The sequence below is a fragment of the Netta rufina genome, assembly GCF_964035555.1.
Source record: "Netta rufina genome assembly, chromosome: 20".
NCBI classification, from domain to species: Eukaryota; Metazoa; Chordata; class Aves; order Anseriformes; family Anatidae; genus Netta; species Netta rufina.
The window spans coordinates 6546425-6571651 of record NC_140144.1 but is presented as its reverse complement, the minus strand read 5'-3'; the positions used below and the strand labels follow the sequence as shown (position 1 = coordinate 6571651).

Below are 25227 nucleotides of genomic sequence, written 5' to 3'. Positions count from 1 at the left end.
ACGCTGCCAAGGCCGGGCAGGAGCGGGGTGCAAGCTGGGGACGAGTCTGTGTGCTGCACGGGGTTGGTTCTGCAGGGATATGCCGGGGGGACCGAGCTGCCAGGGCATGGATTGGGGACAAGCAAACCCCACTGAAACAACGCCAGAAGTTGAGCCCAGCTCGTCTGCTTGGGTCTCTCCATTGTGCTGTTTTTTACTCAGCTTTCTCCACGAGATCAGGGAAAGCGAGGTGCAGAAACAGCAAAGCACTCTTTCAGCATCTGTGACAACCCCAAAAATGCCCCAGGTTCAGGGGGGTGTTGTAAGATTTGCAGCTTATTCAGCCCTCAGATCTCCATTAAGGTGTTTGTAGTGGTTTTGTTGAAGCATTTTCTCTCTGGTGCTTTGGTGGCAGGAGAGGAGAGGGGGCAGTTGCGATTTTTCTGGTGATGCAGCGGTTGTTGCTCCTGAAATCCAGCACAACACCGTCCCTTCTGCCCTCCTTCCTGGCAAGCAGCACCCAGCTGATGTGAAAGCTGAAACTGTGCAGGGAAGCCTAAGCAGGCATAAATAAATACCCTTTGTGGCACAGGGGAATGCAGAAAATAACTCTTTTTGTATTCCTGGCCTTCCATTTTCTTCCCCTCCCCTTGGTTGAAGTCCCTCTCTAACAATATATTTGAGAATATTGCCGCGGGCTAGAGCCCTTGAATTATACGGGTGTCTGTCTGTCTGGGAGATTTACCGCCTGCGTTCCCTCTGCGTCCCATTCGGTTGAAAAACATTGCATTTGTCAAAAGTGTTTTACTGGAGCACAGCCCGGCTGCCTCGAAGTCCCCCAGCCCCGTGCAGAGCAGCGGCCGCAGCCCTGGCTGTGCCCCTTGTCCCGCTGCCATCCCTCATGGCCGAGAAATCAAAACCCTCACAGCTGCGGAATATGAGAAGCCAGGCAGTGGTGGTGGGGGGGGACATTTAGCAAACGTCAGGGAGTCAGCAGGTGGAGGTGCAGGGCCGGCACACGGCTTGTTGCTTGAGTTATTTCTCCAGCAGCCGTGATCTTGGGGCAGGGCTTGATGTTTGTGCAGGGTCTGGGCTCCACTGGGCTGTCAGGCTGGAAAAAGTGCCTGTCTCAGGCTGGAGGAAGTGAGAGAATAGTTGTTTAGCTGGCTGATTGAGGAGAATAAGAGCCAACTGGGCTTGATAAAGAGTGTGATTTATTGGCAGGCAGGACAGCGTGGTGGTGGGGTGGTGATGGAGCACCCGCAGGGCACCTGGTGGGTGCTGTGTCCGGCACAGCTCACGGCAGCGCTGGTGGTCGGCAGCTTTTGGTAGCAGGAAGGAGCTTTGTGAGCACCTCCCTGCCATGTCGCCAAGGCCAAAGGACAGCATCCAAGGCGTGTGCCTCGAGCAATAACTCCTCTGATCCGGTGATCATCGCCCTGAGCCGTGTCATGCCCAATCTGGGCTGGAGCGTTACTGCGAAACCAGGATGGTTTGGGAGCGGGGAGGCAGCAGAAGAGCATGTTCTTCTCTCTCAGACTTGTTCTTTTTTTCAATCCAAAACACAAGTCACTGATCTTATGTATAAATCCCTTTGTACCGAGTTGTTGCTCTGCCTTTCCTTCATCCTTTCCCATTGTGTGGATCTTTGCTGTTGGCTGAGCTGAGTGCACCTGCTCCAAGTGATGTTGCTGTAGCACTCGGTGCTATTTTGAGCTGTTTTCAGATGGTCACTGCCATTTCCGCCCAGTCTGAAGCAGCCAGATGGCTGGGATATTTGTTTTCCACACAATATCCTTACTGCTGCACCTTCGCATTGACTTGATGTGTTTTTATTTGCCTTTTTTTCACCCCAGGGTCCACCAGGTCCTCAGGGCCCCGTTGGTTATCCAGGACCACGTGGAGTCAAGGTAAGGAGGATGCCAAAACAGTGTCCCCCCTGTTGCTTGCTTAAAACTCCTTAAGAAGAAGCTTAAGACATCTCTGCCTCATGCTGGAGATGGACAAGGCCCTCTCAGTCACACCAAGCACCCTGAGGAAGGGTCCTCTGTGTGCTCTGGTCCTGCAGCCATACGGACAGTGAGGAACGGTAGGAGAGCATGCTTTTGGGGCACAATCTTGAACCCCCATGGGTAGCACATTACCTGCCCTGTGGCAGTGCCTCAGGGAAACCTGCAGAGCTTCCAGCCCACTGTGGAGGAAACAAATCCTTCTGGCAGGTCCAGAAGCTTTTACCTGCAAAGGAAGCATTGCTGGTGGGCACAGGTGCTTAGGGCCACCTTGGTGACACCCTGTTTGCTGCTTGATTCAGCCTCAGTCTTCTGTCTTCCCGCAGGCCACAAGGATTGCAGGTGCCCTGCTCTGCAACAACACCTTCTAGCATCCTTCAGTGCTTTGGAGAGATTTCTCTTTTAATTCTCTGTGAGCAGGGCTCAGTCCCATTCCAGTCGTTTCCAGTTTACAGCCAAAGTAAATCTCAGCCAGAATGTGAAGACTTTAACAAGGCTTGTTAATAAAACAAAATAGCCTATTACTAAAACAAAGCAAGCTTTTCATGCTCCTGATCCAAAACCTTGTCAGACGGCGCTTGTAGGTCTCAGTAATGTGCTCTTTCAGTAGATTGAATTCCAGCTCTTCCCTGCTCCTTGCTGCCTGCAGCGCTTGCACACCAGTAAGAAGGTGCTGGGTATTTTTCCCGATTCAGCTCTGGCTATTATGCCCCATCAAGATGTATTAGTTCAGGTGCAGTTGCATCTTGCTTCCCAAAGCTCCAATGAATCCGCAGGGATCTGTGCTAGATAGGTGACGAAAGGTGAATTTAAACCCTCTTAAAGCCCCTTGTATATTTTTTCAGTAGCACAAACCCATTTGCCGTTCTGCCTTCAAAATTTAAGCTGAATGTATTTAACCAAAGCAAGCTTTCATCTCAGTTCTTGCAAGGTTGCAGATTGAGACATAGTGGTCCATTAGGGAATGGTTTGCTGTTGTGTTTACCGCTAAAGTGGAACTGTTCCACATTACAGTGATCTACAGAAAGTATGTCATGCACCAAATCCATAGTGCGTACAGAAGGGGTTTTGCTTCCTACAAGCAGCATCCTATTAAATGAATGAATCTCCAGTTCTGAGAAAAATGCGTCTCATTGGGTTTGCAGCTATAAATAATTTTTAGATCTCGCCTCACTTACCAGAGCCCTGTTCTACTGCACAAATTTTGATGTACTTTTAATTATACTTTCTCTTGACATGCCTAAGGGAGACAAAAAAAAAAAAAAAAAAAAAAAAGTTAAAATGCCCTGCACAAAATATTCCTTTAAGAAAAATATCTTTGGCATTTTTATTTCAGGAGTTGCATTGCTCAGCTGGTGTGGATACCTTAGGGTGGCATTTTATCCCGAGAGGCAGGATAGATGAGGAGCCTGGAGGCTGGTGAGGTTAGGGCTGGTGGCAGAGCAGGGGCCAGATCCTGACCGCACTCAGCACCTCCATGGACTGATCGCCTTAGTGAAGCCCTGGAGGGTTTCTGCACCACATCTGCACAATGTCACATATGCCTGCACCAGTCACATTAGTTTTGTTTTGTTTCTTTTCTCCTTTCAGTGCCTAAATGATTTTTCTAAGCAAAAACCACACTGAAAGGTGATTTTTCCCTCTGATGGCCAGGGAGCACGCAGAGCTGGCTGCAGGCTGAGGACACGGTGTGCCAAGCAAGGCTTCTGTGCCAGGCATCGTCTGTGCTGCAGCATCTCTGCTTCTGGTCAGCAATCATGTTTGTGCAAACGCCTCCAGGAGACACTGAATCTCCTTTCAGTCAGCAGTTTGCTTCAGGCATGCTTGTTGTCATCTTTTTTTTTTTTTTTTTTTTTTTTTTTAACCTCTTTTTTTTCGTTGTTTGGGGTTTTATTCAGCATCACCGTGTCTGATTTATAACCTGGTGAAATTTCTCAGGGCGTGAAAATCCTGTTTGGGCACGTCCTTTGTCAGCAGTGGTAGCTCGGGAGTGAGCTGTGCCCCAAGCAGGTGATCCTGTGAGCTTTTCCCAGCCCTTGCAGAGCTCCATGTCCATCTTCCAGAGATGAATTCCAGCAAAGGTGGAGCCCTCTCTGGGGCTACCCTTGCAGGCCAAGCAGAAGCCTTGCAGGGCAAGCAGAAGCTGAATGGGTGCTTCAGGAGCAGCCTCAAACGTGTTTACTTGCTCTGCAAAAGGGGCCCCGTCAGGCAGGAGGAATGAAATCCAGGCTTTGCCGTTGATCTGAGGAGTGCCAGGGTTTCAGCTGACAGCAGGATGCTTTAAAAATAAAATAATACAGTGTGTGCACGGAGGTGAGAACCGTGGTGAAAAAAAGAAAAAACCAAGCTAAAACTTTGTGGGTGCTAGACAGGGCGCTGCAGAGCCACAGGGAAATCTCCTCGGTGTGCTCAGACTGAATTCCCAGCCCAGGTGCCCCTGCCCAGCTCCTGCACAGCCTTCCTCTGAATGCACAAGTGTACTCAGCACTCAGGAAATGTTTTTTGGGGTAAAATATATGCAGAAAACAAACTTTCCATCATGAGTTTTATCCCTGGGAACATGGTTCCAGGGGTTAGGCTTGGAAGAGGCAGAGACCACCAACCCCACCAGTCCCACTAAGAGGTTTCAGTCTCCAAGCACTCACAGCTGGAAATTAGCAGGTGATGTTCAATTAGCAATGCATTTCAGACTATCACAGTTTGCAAGATGCCATCGTCAATGTTGGAAGCAAAAATCACCGTTGTTAATGATTCTTAAGCTTACACATACCATGTAAAATCTCGTTTTGTCTTCTCCAAGGGAGCAGATGGTGTTCGCGGGTTGAAAGGCACCAAAGGTGAAAAGGTGAGTTAACACCCTGTGTTTGGATCAATCTTCTATAGCCTCTTAGTGTTTCAGCAAGACCCATCCTGCACAATGTGCTGTCTGTGAAATTCTCTTGCATGAGGGGAATTTTGTTAGAATTTTGTTTTATTTGCACTTGGGAGCAGTGCAGCCCCCAGGACCTGCTTGGGGCCGGGGCTGTCTGCTGCAGGCAGCCGTTACGGATAGCTCAGGTTCAGCTTTGGGATGATTTCCTCCTGACAAAATTAGCAGCTTGAGTTTTCTGGGCACGATTCCACGGAGATGAAGTTTTGTAGCATGTGGCAGCTGGGGAACTGCTGGACCCAGGGAGAACAGCACACGGGATGTGCTACCCAGCCTGGTCATTAGAGCAGCTTGCGAGACCCAAGTCAGTAAGAACGAGGACACAGTCTGTCTGTGTGTATGTCAAAGATGGAATGGGGTTCTCCCAAAGGAAGCAGAGAAAAATCTTGCCTGGTTCCAGCTCTAAACAGCTCTGTATTCCTTCATTCCCGCTCCCCCAAAGAATCAGCAAATCTAGGCATTTTAGCTAGGGAGTCCTGGCAGGGACCTTCCAGACTCGAAAGGTCTTTCTGGGAATGGTGTCCTCATTGCCTATGAAAGATTTGCTGGAGGATGAAATACATTATTGATTTGAGCTCTGCAATTAAACCTTCTTGGCTGAAAGAAATATTGCCACTGTCCTAGAGGTTCCCTTGAAGCATGGTGTAAAACATCTTCCATGAAAATAAAGCCAGTTGTACTTCAGAAATAATTGGTTCCCAGTACTGGCAAGGTGTTGTTACTCATATCGAGCCAGATTTGTGATATCCTGACTGGCAGCCAGTGCGGGATGTGAAGGAATACTTCCTTGGGATGCCTCTGGGACCTTGACAGCTGCAGCCTGCTTGGGCTTCCATGTGTGTGTCCTCGTGCCTGCTTGTGTGCACCCAGGGCTTACAGAAGCCAGGGACCTGACATTGTTCTCCTTGTGCAGGGGGCCCACAGCAAGACTAGGAAAATTTTTTTTATTTTTTTTTTTTCATTTATACACTTTGTCTGTTTTTTACCCTCTCTGTTTTTTAGGGTGAAGATGGCTTCCCTGGCTTTAAAGGTGACATGGGCATCAAGGGAGACCGGGTAAGAGCTTGTGACCGACAAGGTCTCGTAGTGCTCCTTCAAGCCCTGCAGACGTGGCACTAGGGCAGCAGGGCAGGCTCTGGTCAGGGTCTTTCTGGCACATCTGATCTCCAGGCAGGAATTTCATGTTCACATCAAGCACAGGGGTTATAAATTCCTAAATTTAGAGTCCCATCTTGATGGTAAACTAAAACTGATTAGTAAAAGAGGGCCAAGTCTTGCTGCTTTGACAGCTAAGAATCCTGCACAATCTAGCTGTGTCACATTTATTTCTATTTTCTCTTTTCTCCCAAAGTACTGCATCTCGGGTCTAGTAGGCATCTTTATTGGCTGCACCTGATGTGTCTCTATGCTATCAGCATGGGTTGTAAAGTTACTGGGAACACACTTTAACAGAACCCAGAGCAGTGCGGCGCAAGCTGCCAGGGGTGCAGGTTTACATCAGACTCTTATCTGTAGCAGCAGAGCTCGTTGTCTGGCTTCAGGGCTTTTAAAGACAGAGGAACACACACACACTGCCAGAAACCCCAGATCATGCTTGGATGTGAGCAGCAGCTGTAGCACAGGGCTTTGCAGTGTGTTTGTCCGTCCTTAGCATCCAGCTGTTGGGGACAAGGGGTTGTTCTTGTCCCATCTCTTCGAGTGGTTGCATTGCTTGGGGCTTGGTGTCCCCCCAGCTGAGGGAGAGCTCTGTGCTCATTTCTCCCCATGCTTAAAGGAAAAATGAATGCCTTGCGTGAAGTAAAAGTACAAATCAAATCTTCCATTTAAATCCCAGCATTTAAACGTGTAATTGGTGGGGTTCCTGGTTCACACTCCACGTGTCACCTTGGAGCTGGTGCTTCCACAGGCTTCAGCAGACCTCAAGGTGGCCTGCTGGGGAAGGGACGGCTGTCCTCACCTGGAGCCCACAGATCCAGCTCCCACCATCAAACTCTGTTTTATGATGATCTGTGTGATCTACAGCGAGCTCTGAAAGGACAAAGGCACCCAAAAGCCTCACAGAAAGATCTGTGGCTCACCTGGTGAGCGAGAAGGCCACAGCCCATATTCACAGCATGGAGACATCTCCTGCTGCCCACTGACAAAATGACTACTGTTGTTGTGTGTGCTGCAGCCCGCAGTGCTGTAACAATTCATGTTAATGGCTCCGTCTGCCCGTGTTCAGATTTCCTAATGATATTCAGCACAAAAGCTCCAGCCCGATCTCCAGTTGCCCATGGCTCAGGCCTCAATTAAACACTTCCCGGGGCCTGCTTGCACATCAAACCACGATTTGGGAGCTGGGAAGGGTGCGTTGCAATCAGAGCTAATGAAGGCTGTTTCGGTGGAGAAATGCTTCATGTAGATGGGATAATTGGGCCACCAGATAAGACAGCTGTAGTCAGAAATAATAGCCAAGCCATATGAGTGAGAGCTTGGTGCTCTGATAACGCTCTGCAATTTACTCGAGGACGGTCTCAGCTGAGCCACTTTCTCCAAGAGTTGAGTTTCTCCAACAGCTCCAGGGAGTATCTGATGGCGTGTATCGCTGTGTCAGTGCCCATCTTGTCATTTACAGGGGGAGATTGGGCCTCCTGGTCCACGGGGTGAGGATGGTCCTGAAGGCCCCAAAGGTCGCTCTGGCCCTAATGGAGATCCCGGTCCTCTTGGTCCTGCTGGAGAGAAGGTGAGTCTTTGGGATGGAGACACCCAAGTGGGTTTTACAGCAAAACACGCTGCTTTGGGGCTTTTTTTGTGGTGTGTGGACAGAGCGGCACCCAGCATGGGGCATAAGGGGTGGTTTTGGGGCAGAGGAATGAAGAGGAGGGGCAGGAGCTGTGTGTGAAGGCTGGTGTGTGCAATTCAATGTGAGTACCAGAGGGGTCCCAGAGGAGATGGAGTTACTGCAGTGATGTGAGTTGGGTGCATCGAGGTGTTGGTCTCTTTGGGATTATCTGCTTGGGTGCAAAGTCTTGGTAAAAAAAAAAAAAGAAAAAAAAAAAAAGATCAGGGAGGGAAACCGCCTAAGCAACCTTGGCTCTTGACTTCTACATGCTTAACTTCTCCCCTTTTAGCTGGTGCAAACCTGCAGCTGCTCTCAAGGCCTCCGTTGCCCCCACTGACCCACTTTCTTTTTGTGTTTCAGGGAAAACTCGGCGTGCCAGGACTGCCCGGCTACCCGGGCAGACAGGGCCCAAAGGTAACGGGGGGGTGCTGCAACGTGATGGGAGGAGATGCACAGGGATGGGGGCTGCAAAGTGTGCACAGCAGCCCCCTCCAGGGCATGCAGGACCACTAAGGCAGCAGATAAGGGCTCTGTGGGAGCTTTCGTGCTAGCAATAGGCATAAAGGTGCTTCTCCCGGTACTGGGCCTTGTATCTTCAAAGCTTTGAGCTACTTTAATTAATTAAGAAGAATAGCTAATGAATCAGGATCTCCCTGAAATTAAAATAGAACTGCTATTTACAGATTTGCAAACATCCTTTATATCCTACCTACACGCCCACCTTCATATGGGCCATTTTCAAATGCCCTTTTTAAATTAAAGCTGCAAATTCCACCCCATAGACTGAGGCTACAGCCCAGCTTTTACATGCCCTGGAGGCTTTGGGAACTTATGTTTTTGTTAACTTTTTTTTTTTTTCTTTTTAGAATCATATTTTATTATTCATGTTCATTGCTTAAAAAAAAAAAAGCAGTCTTGTTTAACACTGGAGACATAATTAACTGCAAGAGATTGTTTTCTGGTTGTGGTGTTGATAGTTTGTTTTTTTTTTAATTTGCCTTTTTTTTTCTGGGGTAATTTTTTTTTTTGCATTTTTTCAGCTAATTCATATTTTAAAAGCAGCAGCAGCTATTCTCCAGGCAATTACATCAGAAAGGAACAAGCCAGGAGTTAAATTTTCATGTGCAACATAGTGACTTAGGAGCTAAACACAAAAGCCTGCTGTTCCCCAGGCACCTGGTGCGAGCGTGGGCTTGGGCCTTTGCAGCGACTTCTAATGAGGCATGGACCTTTTTATTTTGGTTTGTTATTTTTGGAGAAAATTTGGCTTCTGAGGTCATTTCGGGTCTGTCTTCGATTTTGTTTTTGTTAGAGGAAGGTTTAAAAAAAAAAAAAAGCACCAGGAGCTGCAGACGTCAGCGAGTTCGGCCAGGGTTATTTCAGGCTAGCGGGCGCCTGGCACAGCCAGACAGAGCCACCCCGTCCAGTGTCCTGAACCCATCCGTCTCTTTTCTCTCCCCCAAAAGGGCTCAATCGGATTCCCAGGATTCCCAGGAGCCAACGGCGAGAAGGGCACACGGGTAAGAGCTGCTTTGGCTGGCTGCTTCGTTGATTTTTCCCTCCAGAGAGCAGCCCTTGGGCAGGACTGATGGTGGTAAAATCCCTTGCTGGCAGCTGTCACCTCCCGGTCCCCAGGGCAGGATGCTGCTGATGCCCATGGTGGGCACAAGTGACAGCACAGTGCACGCCTATTACACAGCAGAAAGCCTTCCCTCAAGATATTTCAAGAGATTTCTCTGAACCTGAATCCTTTCCTTGCTGCCAGACTTTGCTCGGGGCATGAAGAGCTTTTTAATTAATGGTAATTGTTAGAAATGGGTGAATCTATTCAGAAGCAGCCAGAACCATCTTAACCTAACTTGAGATTCAAAATACGTAGGTGAAAACACACTTAACATGTTTCTCCTTTTAATAAGTGGAGCTGTTTTAAATTCCTAAACAGCCTCAAAATGTAGGGGCTCCATCCCCTGAACTCACCTCTACCTCTCACCCCCTGCTCAGCTTTGTGCTTGAATAGCAGGGAATTGTCTAAATACACCAGTGATCTTTTATTTTATTTTGTCATCCTCAAAATAAAATAATACAAGGTTGAGTTAGGGGATGGAAAGTACAAATGCAGTCATTTTCTTTGTGAGCTCTGGTCCCAGGGAAAAAATAGGGGGAGTAAGGAGAGTAAGTGAAATTAGTTTCCATTTTACTCTCATTTAAATACAAATGACTTCTAACAGACGTGTTTGATAGGAGCACAGAAAATACAAATCACTTTGCACTGCATTAATATTGTGCCACCGAAATTTGGTTTATATCCCTCTTTTTTTTTTTTTCCCACTGAGTAATTTTCATCTCATTCTGAACTACAAATCCCCTTCCCTCCACTCCCAGCCAGGCAGGAGAAGGGAGGCAGCTGCCACAGCAGCCTCAAATTTACTGTAGCTGTATAATTACCACCTGCCTTAACCAATATGCAAAAAAAAAAATCCTCGGGGTGCATTTCTGGGTGACATAAACCAGGGCATGGGCACTGCAGTGATAGGGAAACATGCTGCTGTGCAGCCCCTGAGCATCCTCACCCCTCCTGCTTCATCTGGCTGCATCTGATGGGATGTGGAGCCAGCCCGCTCGGACAGCAGGCTTCTTCGGGAGCACAGTGGGAGCTGGTTGTCTGTAAGAATGAGAAAAAATAATCAAGGATTAGGCTGGATTAATTCTAATTCTCTCCAGTGTTCGCTTGGACCATTTACACCACTCTGCACCTAGTCCAGCAGCTCGCCCTTGTTTTATTGCTATGTTTGTCTGCGTGGGAGAGAGAAACACTTCCATGGACAAATCTCTCCTTTTAGTAAAAGGAGCTCAGCTTGAAAAATTTATAAGGGTAGCAGAAATACAGATTTTCAATGACTGTTTTGGTATCCTTCTTTTTTTTCCTCCCAAGTATCTGATTTGAAATAAGTGAAAGCGATTATATAGAGAACAATAGACTGAGCTAGGATCACGCTGCACGAACCAAATGGAGACCATCAACTGAATTTAAGCCTCGTTGAGTTAGACTTGATAAATTACACTCTGCTTCTCCCGAGACCAGTAAATTTGCTACTTTATGAGCATGTCCACATGCAGTCAAGAAAGAGAGTTTGTAAGATTTGCTTCTCCAGTGCATTGTGGGGTAACCCAATTTGCAGCTGAAACAACCAAAAATCATTTCTGTTTGTCTTTTCTTTTTACAAGGTATTACTATTATGATACTCCACACGGTTGTTTACGTGTCCAGAATAATAAGAATCACAGGTTTTTCCTACAGTTGTCATCATCTAGGCATTGAAATAAGCTTTCCATCTCATTATTTCAACAACATGGATAGTTATTCTCCCCCTAAAATAATAATAAAAAAAAAAAAAAGGTGAAAATAAGGAAGCCCAAGCAGCATCAGCAGCCAGGCCAGCACCAGCAGCTGAATTTTGGTGCTGGCAGTGCAAAAGCTCCCCAAAGCTGAAACCACAGCTTTTGGCTGCACACAGGGGCTGGCAAAGTTAAGAATTAGGAAGAAAAGGGTGTCTTTGGTGTCTTTGGAAAGGAGTGCCCTGCAAAATATCCTGGTAGTTTCGGCAAGCGGCTCCCCGGTGCCCAGCTTCACCCAGCAGCCTGAGGCGAGTTTGGGTGGGCTGGCTCGGGCGCTTTCACAACCTGATCATGAAATCGATAGTTGGAAATGTGAGTAAGTGATCTTTATTTTTAGAGCTAATAATCCCCAGCCATTAGCATGGGATAATAGATCTCCCTGCACGCCCTGGCTGACAGAGCCTGGAGGGTGTGCAGGGGGGGAGCCAAAATCCAGGCCATTTATTTGGGTGCCTAAAAAATAATCTGAATTTAGATGCCTTTCCTTCGATATCCCTGTTTGAAAAATGTAGGCCTGTGTGCATTTACAGTGCTATATAAATTCTTAGCAGCAGTACACAGCGCTGTATGCATGATTAATGACAGCAATAAGCAGGGGAAAAATTTTGCTTAAAAATAGAATTGAGAAAGAAGGAAGGGAGTGTGGGGGGCTACCTGCAGGGAGGCTGCACTCTGCACCACCTGATCCAAATTCAGCCTCTTGTAGGGAAAGGAAAAACAGATGGAGTGCTTCAAAATGATTTTTTTGTAATTAATTAAAAAAGTATGCCAGTAGTGTTTATTAAATGGAACCGCAGAACGAGGAAGATTCAGCAGGGCTAATTTTAGCAGCTGGAAGAAAGTTGATTTAAAACTTTTCCAGCTCTTGTTTTATTTTTGCCCGGTTAATGAGTGCCAAATACGAGAAGGCAAGATTTTTAGATGATGGATTTGGGGCAGAAAATGGCAAATGATATTTTAAGCATCTGTGTTCCTTACATAGAAAATCCTTCTCTTCCTTCCTTTAACAGGTGATTGGTAAAAAATAGTAGGCTGCTGGTCCAAAGGAAGAAAGTCAAACCTATTGGCTTTTTTTTTTTTTTTTTTTTGATAATGACAGTAGCCAAAACAGCGTCCTCAGGTAGCAAGATCCGGGCTTTTACTTTTCTTTTAGGCGCATGGTAATGGAGCTTAGCATAATGCCAGATTTAGAACCCAGCCGTCTTTGTCTTTCTTCTGTCAGAATTAATCACAGTCCCCCATTACGGGGAACTGACTGCATCTGTCAGAGCTCATAAGCCTGCTGTTTTGTCGCTGCTGCAAAGCAATGTCTTAAATTACTTGTTTAGCACAAAGTTCACAAAGATGAGGAAAGATTTGTAAATATGTGGGGCAGCTTAATTGGCTTGTGTAGCGTAAAATAACTGCTCGGGTTAGGGTGCCTGCTCTGCTGCTGTCATTCTGCACATATTTAACGCAGGTCTTGCTGTGTGTGTGTGCATCAGCACATGCTCTGCGTGAGCTGGGAGAAGGGGAGGGCGAAGATCAGCAGGAAAGGGGGTTGTGGATTTTGGGGTGGCAGAGCAGAAGAGCTTTTGGCTGCCCCTGGTGTGTTTGCTGGCTTTTTAGGAGCCTGCGGGGTCCAAGGAGGTGGCCTCATCCTTGTGGTGTTTTTTGGGTACTTTTAGGAGACCGTCCCTCAGGTGTTAGATGCCATCTGGGCACTGGGGTTGCTGTTCAGATGTGTCCAAACATTACAAAAGACAACAAACGCAATAACCAAGAGCTATGAGTAAAACTGCTATTGTCTTTTTGATTGCAAATGAGAACTGAGGAGGTTTGGGGGGGCAGTTTGCGTGCGATAGGTCTCCGTTGTGCATTCCCCTGCTGCGAGCTCAGCCTGTGGCTGCTGCTGGCCCGTGACTCACCTGCGTTCCTTCTCCTTGCAGGGGACACCTGGCAAACCAGGTCCAAGGGGGCAGCGCGGTCCAACGGTAATCATTTTTTATCTTTTTTTATCACTTCTTGTGCATTTTGAAAGCTTGTTAATACCAGACGAGGTGTGCTCTGATTCATGTCCTACCTGGGCAGGGTCTGGCTCTTTATCTGGCCTTCAGCCTTAAAGCCAAGCAGAGGGGGCACTGATTTGGGGCTGGGGCTCACCAGTGGTTCTGGTTTGGAGCCATAACAAAATGGGATGTTCAGCCAGCACTGCCGAAGGCTCCTGGCATCCTGGTGCTGCTGGTGGGACTGCTCTTTGTCCTCGTGCAGCTCAGGTGCTTGAGCTCTTTGCCTATCACAGTGCAGTTCTTCTTGCTACCCAAAGCACTAAACCATCATCTTTTGTGTCTTTCCAAGGGTCCACGTGGGGAAAGAGGCCCTAGGGGAAGCACTGGGAAACCTGGCCCAAAGGTAAGGTTTGGGAGAGCCTATGATGGTAATTAGGAAGAGAACTACATCCTAAAAAGTGTCAGCATTAGAGACCATCTGCTTCATTGCCCTCCATTTCCCTTCTCTCCTTTCTCCATTGTATTTTGGAAGCTGAGCCCTCCTGATCTGCATTACCCAGCCAAATGCCTCGTAACCCAACTGAGAAGTCTGTGCACAGGTCCTAAAGATGCAATGGCTTTGTTTCAGCACGAAGCCTGACCTGAGGCCCCGTTTCACCCAGGGGTCACCCCATACCAGGGACCACCCCAACCCTGAACTCCACTGACGCTTCCCCCGAGCCCTGCACACCCTTGCACCATGCCGAGCCGCTTTGCATGCAAACTGCCGGCCAGCAATTGGCCATCAGACACAATAGTCCTTGTTCTGCCAGCCAACCCGGAGGCGTTCTCAGCTCTAGCACCTGCTGCAGAAATGGATGAAGTGACCATCAATTGCTGGGCGTGATGGAAGCAAAGCTGCCATAATGAGGCGCTGTCACCGCCGCACTGCCGGCGTTAAAAATAAATGCCTCGGCTTTGTATCGGCATGAATTTTTGATAAATACCTCGGCTTTGCTGCGGCATTTATCTCTCCGAGGGAGGCTGTTAGCTGGTGGAGATGTCCCGAGCCTGCTGATGTTATCTTCCCTGTGTTTTTATTAAGCAGTGTGGGGGGAATGAGCAGCTGCTCATTTTTTCGCTGGATGCTGTCCCTGATGGAGAATTATTGATAGAGAGGGGCTGGGGGGTGGGCTCTCACCCTGGGGTCGGTGCCATTTGAAATCTTTGTGCGAAGCAGCTGAAGTGGTGATGCATGTATTTTTAATGGTGTTTTGTTGTGTGTTTTTTTTGTTTATCCTTAAAAGGGCAACTCTGGTGGCGATGGCCCCCCAGGTCCTCCTGGCGAAAGGGTAAGGCAGCGCCGTGGGGCTGGGGCAGGGACCTACAACCTCTGCTGGTGTAACCCAGCAGAAGTGGGGGGTTCACAGCAAGGGGGTTTTCCTGCAGTAAGCACCCTACAAGTGCCCCATGAAGCAGAGAGGGCTGGGGAACTCCCTGCAGCCAGGATACGGGCTAAGAAAGTGCTTAGAAAAAAAAAAAACAGGTGAAAATTATTGGTGTGGAGAGAGGTTTCACAAGTCACACACAGCCCTCATGGCGCTTCTGAGCTCTCCAAGTGAGGCTCAAGTGGGCCTTTGGGTGTCCTGTGCCAACGGTGCTCCATGGGAAAAAGGAAAAGCCCCCCACTCTGTCTGTGCTGACGGCCATAGCCTGGTTTCTGGAGGAGTTGGATCCACCAGGACCTCTTCTGCTTTCTCCAGCCTACAGTGTGCTTGGTGGAAAACAGTGCAGCAATGGGACTTTTGTGACTGTAGTCTCAATATCTGCAATTTTTAAAAATTTTTCTTTTGCCTCTAAATTCTGTATGAAATTTCCCAGGCAGGAAACATGGAATTGGCCTTGTGCTTTGCACATTTTGATGGTTTTGGGTGAAGGGGCAGTTGCTGATGACACTGCAGCATTGCGAAGGGCAGAGGGTGCCTGCAGCACCAGCCCCAAAAGAGCCAGGCTCCTTCACATCCCTGCATGAGCTGGTAGCTCCTGGAGCCCTCAGCTGAGCTGGGATGGGAGAAGACCTATTTTTCATAGCTTTGGGAGGGAAAAGTGGCACTGAGAGGTGGAGGACCCTCTTTGCTCAGCTGGCCAGCATGCTTGGCTACATATGCCCTGTGGTTCTTACTTCTCCAAGGTTTTTTTTTTGAGGGATGGCCCCATGCAGTTGTGCCTTGCACTTCAATAGCATTTCTTTGTGGCAGAACGAGCCAGTTTTCCATTTCTTTGTGATCATCTACTGTTCACACAGAGCCGGTATTTCATAGTAAAGCATATACGTTCCTTAACCATGTGCTCTCTGCCTTGTTTTATGTCCAGGGACCACCAGGGCCTCAAGGACCAACTGGATTTCCCGGACCAAAAGGCCCCCCTGTGAGTAACTCTATTTCCAGAACATACAAAAACGTACATAAAGATTTTTTTTTCCAGCCAGCTGTAATTGCCTGTGCCATCTCAGTCTTAGCTGCTTCTCTGACAAGTGGTGACATGCCCAATAAAAGGCATTACTGAGCCATCATGATAATAACCCGGCGGTTTAAGATTTTAAATAGGCAAGTAAATTACAGCTGATTATAAATGTTCATTTCCTAATGACTCAATATCACTAGGATCTTTCACGGTTGCTCTGTTCTTTATTTTTCCTCTGTACACTGGGATGACAGCACAACAGAGTAACACGTCTGTCTCTGCAATTATTGTACACTGGTGGGGAGCCGCAGAAAAGTTTTTGGAGTGATTTCTTTCCCTGTGGTGACAGCTCGCTCAATGTCTGGATCTGTAATATAAACCTGTAAGATTTTTGGGGGGATGTATGGGAAAAGGACATATCTTTTAGGGTTCTGAGCACCCCCATTTCACTGTAAAATGGGTAGGAATTAATGCAAGGATGCAAGCAGGTTTGATACAGTCCTTTATCTTATTTTTACTACTGAGCACCTGGTCCTGGTCCTTCTCACCCTGGTTTTCTGCCATAGGGTCCTCCTGGGAAGGATGGATTGCCTGGTCACCCCGGACAGAGAGGAGAAACTGTAAGTAGCCAAAAATCCTGGGCAGATCATTAGTCCTGAGCCTCGTCTTGCTGGCTGGTTTCTCTAAACCCCTCCGTGCAGCTGGGGAGATGGGGCCGCCCGTTTGTTTCCCCCAGAGGTCTGCGTGTCCCCAGCTGCATGGGGTGGTCTACAGGAAGCAACCCTCTTCTGAGCAGGACGGCTCGGGCTAATGATGATTGGGGTGAAGGCTGTGCACCAAGCCCTCTTCCTGGCCCCGTAGTCGATTGTGGGGGGCACGTGGGTCATACACGAAGTGGATTTGAGCAGAGAAGCAGCGAGCAGTGCCGGAGCAGCTGGCTTTCTGCGTGCTGCAGGGGCAGCTCCTGGCTAGGTGGGAGGATGCTGGCTGGGTCAGCACCCCAGGACTCAGCGTGGTGCTTACTTTCTGAAATGGAGAAGGAGCTGGGGGTGATTTCCATGCATGTTGTGCACCCCAAGGACTCACCAGGGCACTGGTCCCTTTGTGCTCCGAGGAGGACGGAGGGGAAGGCTGTGCCTCTGCCCCACTCGTAGGACCACTGTGGGTGAATCTGTGCTTTCTTCCCCACTCCTCCCATTGGAAAAGTGCAGGTTTTAGGTCTCACAACTCTAGGTCTGTGATAACAGAGATCTTTTGTGTGAGACAGGCTCGCTCCTCAGCTAGGCAGCGCTCAGTTCTCTGCACGCAGCTGCCTTAGGTCAGGGGCAGTTTTACTGTCTCTGGAGCCCGCCATGGGTAGAAATAAACACTTTTGCCTTCTTTATGCACCATGAGGCCACCACCAAGAACTGTTGCACAGCAGAAAAGAGTTACAGCCCCGTTTTGGCAGTGCTTCTTTCAGGAGGAAGGCAACTCCTGGCCAAGATCTGTGGTGCAATGGTTTTGCTCTAGCTTGTCTGTCCATGCCAGTTACTGCAGCACGCTCACCTCTCAGCCCTGCCTTAGCACACCAGTCAGAGCATCTCTGCTGCGCTGCCTTTTAGCCAAAACTAATCACAAGGATCTCGCCAAGTTTTGCTTAAGGCCTCCCCCCAGGCAAATGTCCCTTGCTGCAACCCACGGAGCAGCTTCTGGCCGTTCAGGTACCTTACCGCGTCGTGCGCATACTGCTTTGTCAATTTTAAAAGGTTTTGTTGCACAGATGTAATCAGTGTTTCTCACCAAAGGAGAATGATGAGGCATGTGGAAGGTATGATGGCTGTCTTACGTCTCTGGTGGTCTGTTCTCTGCACCTTTTTGCTCGAAGGATACCCTAAGCAAAAATGACTGTTCTGCCGCGTATTTTTCTGCATGCAGTAATTAGTACCTCTCTGTTTGGCGTTTCTGGGGATGCTGATTCTTTTTCCTCGGCTGTTTACAATCCAGTTCATTTGCTGTTGGTACGTGCCTCTCCCCAGACTGCATGCTGCATGTTAGCAAATAGACTCCTTGTTCTGCGTTTATTTTATGGGAAGGAAACCCAACTTTCTCCACTCAGCTTCACGTTTTTCTTCACCACCTTTCCTAGCAAAACAGCATTGAGAAGGCTTTGCACATTGTGCGTTTTTCCCCCTCAACTTATCACACAACAGTTTAATTAACTTGTCTGGCATTTGCTAAGCAAGGCAATGCAAACACTGCTCAGTGCCACACCAGTTATTTATGCTCTGTCAGACTTTATGGCGATGGTTGTGGTATTTTGAGCGCACAGACCTCAGGTCAGGATTAACTTAAAGATGGAGAGAAGAGCTTTCACCTGCCAGAGTCTGATTGTGACACTTAGTCTTCCTTCATTGAGTTATCTCTAACATCCAGGACACCTAAGCTGAAATCAGAAAAGGCTGTAGAAATTTTACTTAAATCTGCTGTTATCAACTTCTGAGACCAGAATAAAAGACCAAATTCTCAAGTCTGCATGAATATGAGTGAAGAATGGGCTTTCAATCATTTCGGGTCTGAAAGCATTCCCTGATAGCTGCCTTCGGGAGTAACTTGCCTTTCTAAAACCTGTTAATCTTCACCACGAACAAGCAAAGATCACTTTCCCCTGAATCCTCTTGGGATGCATGCAGACACATGCAGAGACCCAGGTAGCAAAAGTCACTGTTTTGTCCTCCTGCCTTGCACAGTGCCAAAAAGAGGAGGTGAACATAAAAACAAATTAGATGTGTTTTCCACATCGGTAAGCTTGTTAGCGCACCCTGTACCTTCATGCAAGAAAACCTAACACCAGAAGACTGAATCAAGTCTGTGTGTCAAATAGCTCCCTTTATTTTGCTTTTCATTTAGGAGCAAACAGTCATGCTGAAGACGCCAAAATATTTGGCCATATTAGATATATTAAGATGGAATCTCTAAAAGACAAGAGAAAAAAAAAAAAACAACTAAAAGCTCTGTGCCCGTGGTTCAGACAGGATAAAAGGAAACTCCTTTCTTCAGATTAAAAAGAAAAGTCCCGCATGGAGGCACTTGAAGTATTTTTCTAAGATAAGAGCTTAAATTGTACATTCTTTTCCTAATAATGGCTTGCCATTTCCTCATCAATGACACGATATTTTCTGTGATCTGCAGACAGCTAGAGTAGCTTTGAGTAGTTTCTTAGCATGACATGGTACCGTCGGCTTGGGACTTATCTGCTCATCTTTTGTGGCAGTGAGAAATAGCCTGTATGCCCTAACTGACATTTCTCAAGCTTGTCAGCATGCTACAGTCAGAATGATAATTAATGTGCTTTTTAAAGAGTGGCTTAGGAGAACTAAACAATTGCAGTGGTGATAGTTCATTATTGCCACTCTTTAAATGTCATTATAAGTAGCTGTCGTGGAGACTTCGTTACTCATCATTTGACCATCCAGAGAGAAACACGTCTGTGATTTATTTCAGCAGACGTTGAGGAAGGAAATAAAACTGCAGGGCTGGGGACTGGTGCTGCCTGTGGTCACCCAGCCTCAGGGCTCCCTAGGAGTGAAGCTCAAACTGGGAACCGCTCTGGAACTGGGAGCAGGAGAAGGGAAATGGTGATGAAGAATTGCTCAGCATTAAGAGCAACAGCCATTAATAGCCATTTCCTCTGTAGGTTTTATGAGTGTAGCAATTATTATTATTTTTTTATATGGCCAGTCCTTCAGCCAAACCACAGTAGCTCCACCAAACCAGCAGAGCTGAGCTGACGATCTGATGGCCATCCACCAAAACACCCACTCATCCCTAAGGCAGCACCCAGAACCCTCCACTGGAGCTGAAAGGCTTTGATAGTTCCTTTTTCTACCATTCTCTTGCTCCCATAAATGTACAGATAGACATTTTACACCTTCTGTTTGATTTCTCCTTCCTTCTGCCTTCGGGTGCCCATCGCTCACGGTCAGCAGCTCTGCCAGGGAGGAGCAGGCAGCAGCTGGCCATGAGCCTCACAGGAGCACTCCATGGCAGAATCGTCACCTTTTTGTCTTCTCCCTTTTTCTAACAGGGTTTCCAAGGCAAGACCGGCCCTCCTGGCCCCCCTGGCGTTGTAGGCCCTCAGGTAAGGAACAAATATTGGTGCTTGCATCAGCCCCTTGTGGCTCATTTTCCTGGGTACAGCATACAGGTAGGGTAGGAGAGAACAGGATGGCATTTAGACAAGGTGTGTGAGCCCTGCCGGAGATGAGGTGGCTCCTGAGAACTTAACAGAGCTGCTCTGGTGTAAAACGGGTGCAGGATGGGAGACACAGACCAGCTGTGTGCAGCCTGACAGAAGGACCAAAGAGTTTGATGTGATTCAGAAGGGCTGTGCAACCTACCGGGCAATTGGAGCAGTAGGAGCATGATGCAAGAGTGGTGTGACATTTCGTTAGGAAGAAATGCATCCCTGTTTAACATGAAGTGCTGCCAGATTCTGTCGGAATTGTGCCTTTTTTTTTTTTAATTTTATTTCAGTTGCAATGAACTCAGTGCAATCTGGAAATAATAACTACGCGACCAGAATTTGTACCCCTTAAATACAAGCATGCAGGGCTCGTGCATCGGTTGTGTAGGTGGAGTCCTAGGCTGAGAAGGACTGGGGTTTGGTTGTTTTCTTCCCTGAATTGCCAGGGAGGTTGCTCTTTAATTACAAAGCAATTAATTTGTCCTCTTTAATGATAGTGTAAATTCTCTGATTTGTAAGTTCCATGATTAGGGGCAATTCCCCAACTGTGTCTGTCTTCTCAAGTGCAAATTAGGTTCCGTGGCAATTTCCTTTGGCTCGGCAGCGTGTAGTTAGTCTGATGTGTGGCTGCCGAGCGATCGCGGCGTTCTCCTTCTGCTTAGGCTAAGTGGCACCCTGCAGCGTGACACGAATCACAACCACGGTCCCAGTGGACCCCGACGTGCAGGGTTGTCGTAGCATTGTGCTCACAGCTTGTGTCCTCCTCCAAAACGGGCCGCTGGGGAACCTTCTGCTCCGGGCCTCGTGGCACACTCGTCACCATCAGTGCCCGTGTATGGCACAGCGGCAGGCAGCAACCGCCGTGTAGTACAAGCCTCATCCATTATTTATTCCCCATATTAGGGCAAATCAGCATGATTGTAGAATACTTAGGAATTTTTCAGTTAAAAAGACAACTAAGCGTAATAATTTGAGTGATGATCTCATTTATGTGAACGCTTTCTTTCCAATACCTCCTGTCTGTTCAGTGCAGTTTTGTCCTCTTCAGCACCAGAGATCCTTTAGGTGCCAAAGGAGGCATCTCTGTGGGGATTCCTGGTGACACTGCAGGGGACGGATGAGGGAAGAAGCATCTTCCATCCTGTAGCAGCCTAAAGGAGCAAACTGATGCCCTTCCTCCTCTATTTGCTCTGGTGACACCCACCGCCTTCTCCCTGCTCTCTGTCCTCAGGGTCCGACCGGTGAGACGGGTCCCATGGGTGAGCGGGGACACCCAGGTCCTCCAGGTCCCCCGGGTGAACAAGGTCTCCCTGGCCTCACTGGAAAGGAAGGGACCAAGGTAGGGATGAGCAGCCTGCTGGCTTCCCCTCCTTCCACTCCTGGACAGCTGCCCCTCTTGCAGAGGTGGAGAGGGATGATCCAGTAAAGAAATGATGTTTCACAGGGCTTCATCAAGGCTCTGGCACAGGGAGAGGAGCCGTGCCCCCATGGCATCTGCAGCTCCTTAGCTCTTTGTCCTTGTTGTTACAGGGGGACCCTGGTCCCGCTGGCCTCCCCGGGAAGGATGGACCCCCAGGCTTGCGAGGCTTCCCTGGAGAGCGAGGTCTCCCCGGCCCCATCGTAAGTCTCCGTCCTTCCAGCGGGAAGGACACCCCAGCAGCGCAGCACACAGCTCCCCAAATGACTCCATTTTCCCATCTTCTTCCCTCCAGGGTGCTCCAGGACTGAAAGGCAACGAAGGTCCCCCAGGCCCCCCCGGTCCAGCAGTGAGTATCGTTGCCCTCCCAGGCACCACCTAACACTTTTACAAGCTTGGCAAGCCAAAACAGAGGGTTAGTCACAGTGCAGTGCCTCCTCCGTTACTGTGCTAACTAATGGCTTTCTGGATATTGCTTTATTTTACAAGACACACATGTAATAGCTCAGTTATTTTATGGGGTTAGCTATGAACATACGTGACAAGCTGGGGGAACTGGGATGATCCAGGACATCCAGAATTTTGCTTTTAAGTCACCAGCTTCTCTTCTGAAAGTTGTTCCCACTTGAGATGTGTGCTCCGTGCAGCCCTTCTGGAAGAAAATACTCATCATCGAACCCTCCCGGCTGCGTTAACCATGAAGTGGTCACACACATGTTCCAAGCTGATAATGTGCCCCCAGGAACTGAGCTAGCTGCACCAGCCAGGGGAGAACTCAGTTTCAAGGATTTTAATTAAGATCTGCAGAACCCCTTGGGCTGATGGTGCCAAGCCACCGCATGGAACTCACCCCCTTTAGACGTGCTCATTTACTAAGTTCATGCATTTGCAGCGTCCTACTGCTGCATTTCTTTCTTCCTACATACAGATAACGCTCGATAACCCAGTAATGCTTGCTCCTTCCTTCTCCAAACAGGGCTCTCCTGGCGAGCGAGGCCCCGCGGGCTCAGCCGGCCCCATCGGCTTGCCAGGGCGACCTGGCCCCCAGGGACCTCCGGGACCTGCAGGTGAAAAGGGAGCCCCAGTAAGTACCAGTACACCAATTAACAGCTGTGGGTCACGTAGAACTAGAGCTGAGCATGGAGATAGTCCCCGGACTGGGTGTAAAAAAGGAAACAAGAAACAAATGCTGTGTGCTCCTGTGATGTGAGCATGCCAGTCATCTGCTGGAGCCCGCACAAAGATGCTGAGAGCAGCCGTGTACACTCTCCCATCTTTCAGTCCCTCGGCTCACACATGAGATGTCACCTGCAGGCAGCAGGGAGTGGGCAGGATGCCTCTGCTTGTCCCCAAGGAGCCCAGTGCCATGGCAGTCCCAAGGGGGAAGGCTGTGCCACGAATCTGTGCCCCAGGAGCGTTGCTGGAACCATCTCTGACGTCTGGGTTGCTTTGGTTCATGCCCAGGCTCAGCCTCAGATCCAGCAAAATGAGCAAATGCTGGCATCAGGGATTTCAGACTGCACGAGGACACTTGCACTGATTGATTGTTGTTATCAGAAGCGTTTATCAGGCAGTGTATTCCACATTTGCTGGCTTATTTGGAACTCCAACAGCTAGTCCAGAGGCAAGAATTTCTTGGTGAATCAGCTTTATGAACATCTGTCCTGCCAAGTATCTATATGATGTGTTATTGGATAGATGAATAGGCAATTTATGTGGCATCTAATTATTCAGAAGAGAGCATCCAGGATTCAGATGCAATTAAATTATGTACAAGGAAACTGAAAAATATCCACTGTTCAGTTCCTATAAACAAACAAATTTGAGTAAAGGCTCCAGGCTTGAGGAATACAAGAAGATGTTTAAGCAGGAGGCCAGCAGAGATTGCTTTATTTGCTTCATGTATTTTCTTTTGTCCAGAGGCTCAGGAGAGAGCTCAGGGCCATTATTTAGGGATTAGTCAGGGATGGAGCTGGGGCAGTCAGGACCAGCATCAGTAAGAACTGGTCTGTGGGAATAAAAATTAGTTGGAGACTTGTTTGTCATTCAGAGAGAGATGGCAGAGGGTTCAGATTAAATCTAATTGTATTGCTACAGCAGCGAAATTGCAGCTGTGATCTGGGTATTCGCCGTTTAGGTTTGTTTGTTCTTTATCTCTGGAGATAGAATTTTTGTCTTGTTCAGAGAGCGAGCACAGAGAGAGAGAGAGAGAGAGAGAGAGAGGGAGATCCAGGAAATATCATCTGGAAACATGTCTTGCTCTACGTGTCCATGCAGTTGAGGTCGTTTTCAGCTGCATAAAATGTTAATGGACTGCAATGGGTCGGTTGGAGGGTGGAGGTGAGCTCTGCCTGACCTGTCTGCTCTTTTTGCTTCCAGGGCGAGAAGGGTCCTCAAGGCCCAGCGGGTCGGGATGGCATCCAGGGCCCGGTGGGACTGCCGGGCCCAGCAGGTCCTGTCGGGCCCCCTGGCGAGGACGGAGACAAGGTGGGAGAAGTCCTCCTGCTGTATGGGGTCACTGGGGGGGAGTGGGGCCGCCTGTCCCAGTGCCACCGTGCCATCTGCTAAAACAGGGATGTTTTGTGGTGCTCACAGTCCTGCAATTCGAGCAGAGTCAGGTCTGGGAGAGAATCAGGCCAAATTTGCCAGCCAAACCACTTGCTGAAATCCAGTTAGCCTTCCCCGAGCCTGTAGCAGGTGGCCTGCCCTCAGGCGCTTGGCCTTTCCAAATTAATTACCTTTCCCACTCTCTCATTAAGCCCCTCTAGGACTGGAGGATTCTTCGAAAGCGTTAGCTGGGGTGTATCGCTCATCACCGCTAACGAGGCCTGCAGGATGTTGGGTCCTGCATCGTGCAGTGGCTTGGGAAAGTTTAATGATACAGTAGGGTTTGGTTACAGCCAAATCACTGGCCCTTTTCAGCATTTTTAGGGGGGTTCTGTGGGAATCAGCATCTTTTGGGTGAGCACATGGAAACTAACTGTGCCCCTTTGCTCCTGGCAGGGCGAGATCGGGGAGCCTGGCCAGAAGGGCAGCAAGGGTGACAAAGGGGAGCAGGTGAGTGCGCCGGGCATCGCCAGCACCTGCTCTTTGGAGGAACGTGTGGTGATGTTGTGTGGCTTGCTGGAAACAAAACGGTATCGTTTTAACTTCTTCTTGTCACTCCTTCCTCTTCTCCTTTGCTTCATCAAATACCCACATGGTGTAAAAAAAAAAGAGTGAGTGCTTGAAGTGTTTTTCTCTTCAGCCCGTGCTGTTAGAGCTCGGTGTTTGGCTGCGGTTACTTTTCTGGTTGCTTATAGCACACTGAAGCATCCTTTGTGTGCTCAGAGGCTGAGGGATGGAAAATAAATTGCACGTATGTATCTAGAGAGGACTGAGTGGTGTGATATTGCCTTGCTGGAGCAAAGATGCGTGACTGATGGCTAAAACCAAGTTCCCCTGTAAATGTACCGAAGGAAGAAGTTGGATTGCACTGGTTTTGGCTTCTTGGCCATGGAGGCAGGTAGCTGCACCCCCCAGGAGGGGATGCTGGAGGTTAATGGTGATCTGTCAGACATGTTATGCTACACAGAAACACACAGATGGCTTCCTTCTCTCCAGAAAGATTTCCAGCTTCCACCGCCCCCAGAAACTGTTTTGCAGAATGAGTTTAAGCACGTCCTTGGGCGCAGCGCTGCTGCACCAGCACTGGTGCACCAGGGACCCTGTCCACCCACTGCCCTCTTTCAGAGATTTATGCTGGTTTAATGGATGCTGTGCTTATTTTACAGGTGAGATTTTTCACCTCCTGCTCCTAAATGTGACATTGCACTTCTGTTTCACAACAGGGTCCACCAGGTCCTACTGGCCCCCAGGGTCCAATTGGTCAGCCAGGCCCAGCTGTGAGTATTGTTAGCAGGAATCCTGCTTCTTACCATAAAAAAAATATATATATATTTTGGGAAGCTCTGTAAAGAGTTGCAATTTCTGACTGGCACTGCTCATACCTGGTGCATGGGGATGAGCATTGCTGGCT

At 48.5% G+C, this 25227-nt stretch overlaps 1 protein-coding gene across 1 annotated transcript in view; it reads left to right on the top strand.

Annotated features, from left to right (window-relative positions):
• Positions 1-25227, top strand: part of COL5A1 (collagen type V alpha 1 chain) — a gene marked incomplete at both ends in the record, with an annotated part of 146534 nt that overhangs the window by 103470 nt on the left and 17837 nt on the right. The window contains 19 exons of the mRNA XM_084299050.1: positions 1836-1889; positions 4789-4833; positions 5920-5973; positions 7535-7642; positions 8102-8155; positions 9208-9261; positions 13066-13110; positions 13475-13528; positions 14412-14456; positions 15478-15531; positions 16134-16187; positions 19634-19687; positions 21024-21131; positions 21323-21412; positions 21505-21558; positions 22186-22293; positions 23589-23696; positions 24213-24266; positions 25040-25093. Of these exons, the coding sequence (XP_084155176.1) occupies positions 1836-1889; positions 4789-4833; positions 5920-5973; positions 7535-7642; positions 8102-8155; positions 9208-9261; positions 13066-13110; positions 13475-13528; positions 14412-14456; positions 15478-15531; positions 16134-16187; positions 19634-19687; positions 21024-21131; positions 21323-21412; positions 21505-21558; positions 22186-22293; positions 23589-23696; positions 24213-24266; positions 25040-25093 (1251 nt within the window). The remainder of the gene's footprint in view (positions 1-1835; positions 1890-4788; positions 4834-5919; positions 5974-7534; positions 7643-8101; positions 8156-9207; positions 9262-13065; positions 13111-13474; positions 13529-14411; positions 14457-15477; positions 15532-16133; positions 16188-19633; positions 19688-21023; positions 21132-21322; positions 21413-21504; positions 21559-22185; positions 22294-23588; positions 23697-24212; positions 24267-25039; positions 25094-25227) is intronic.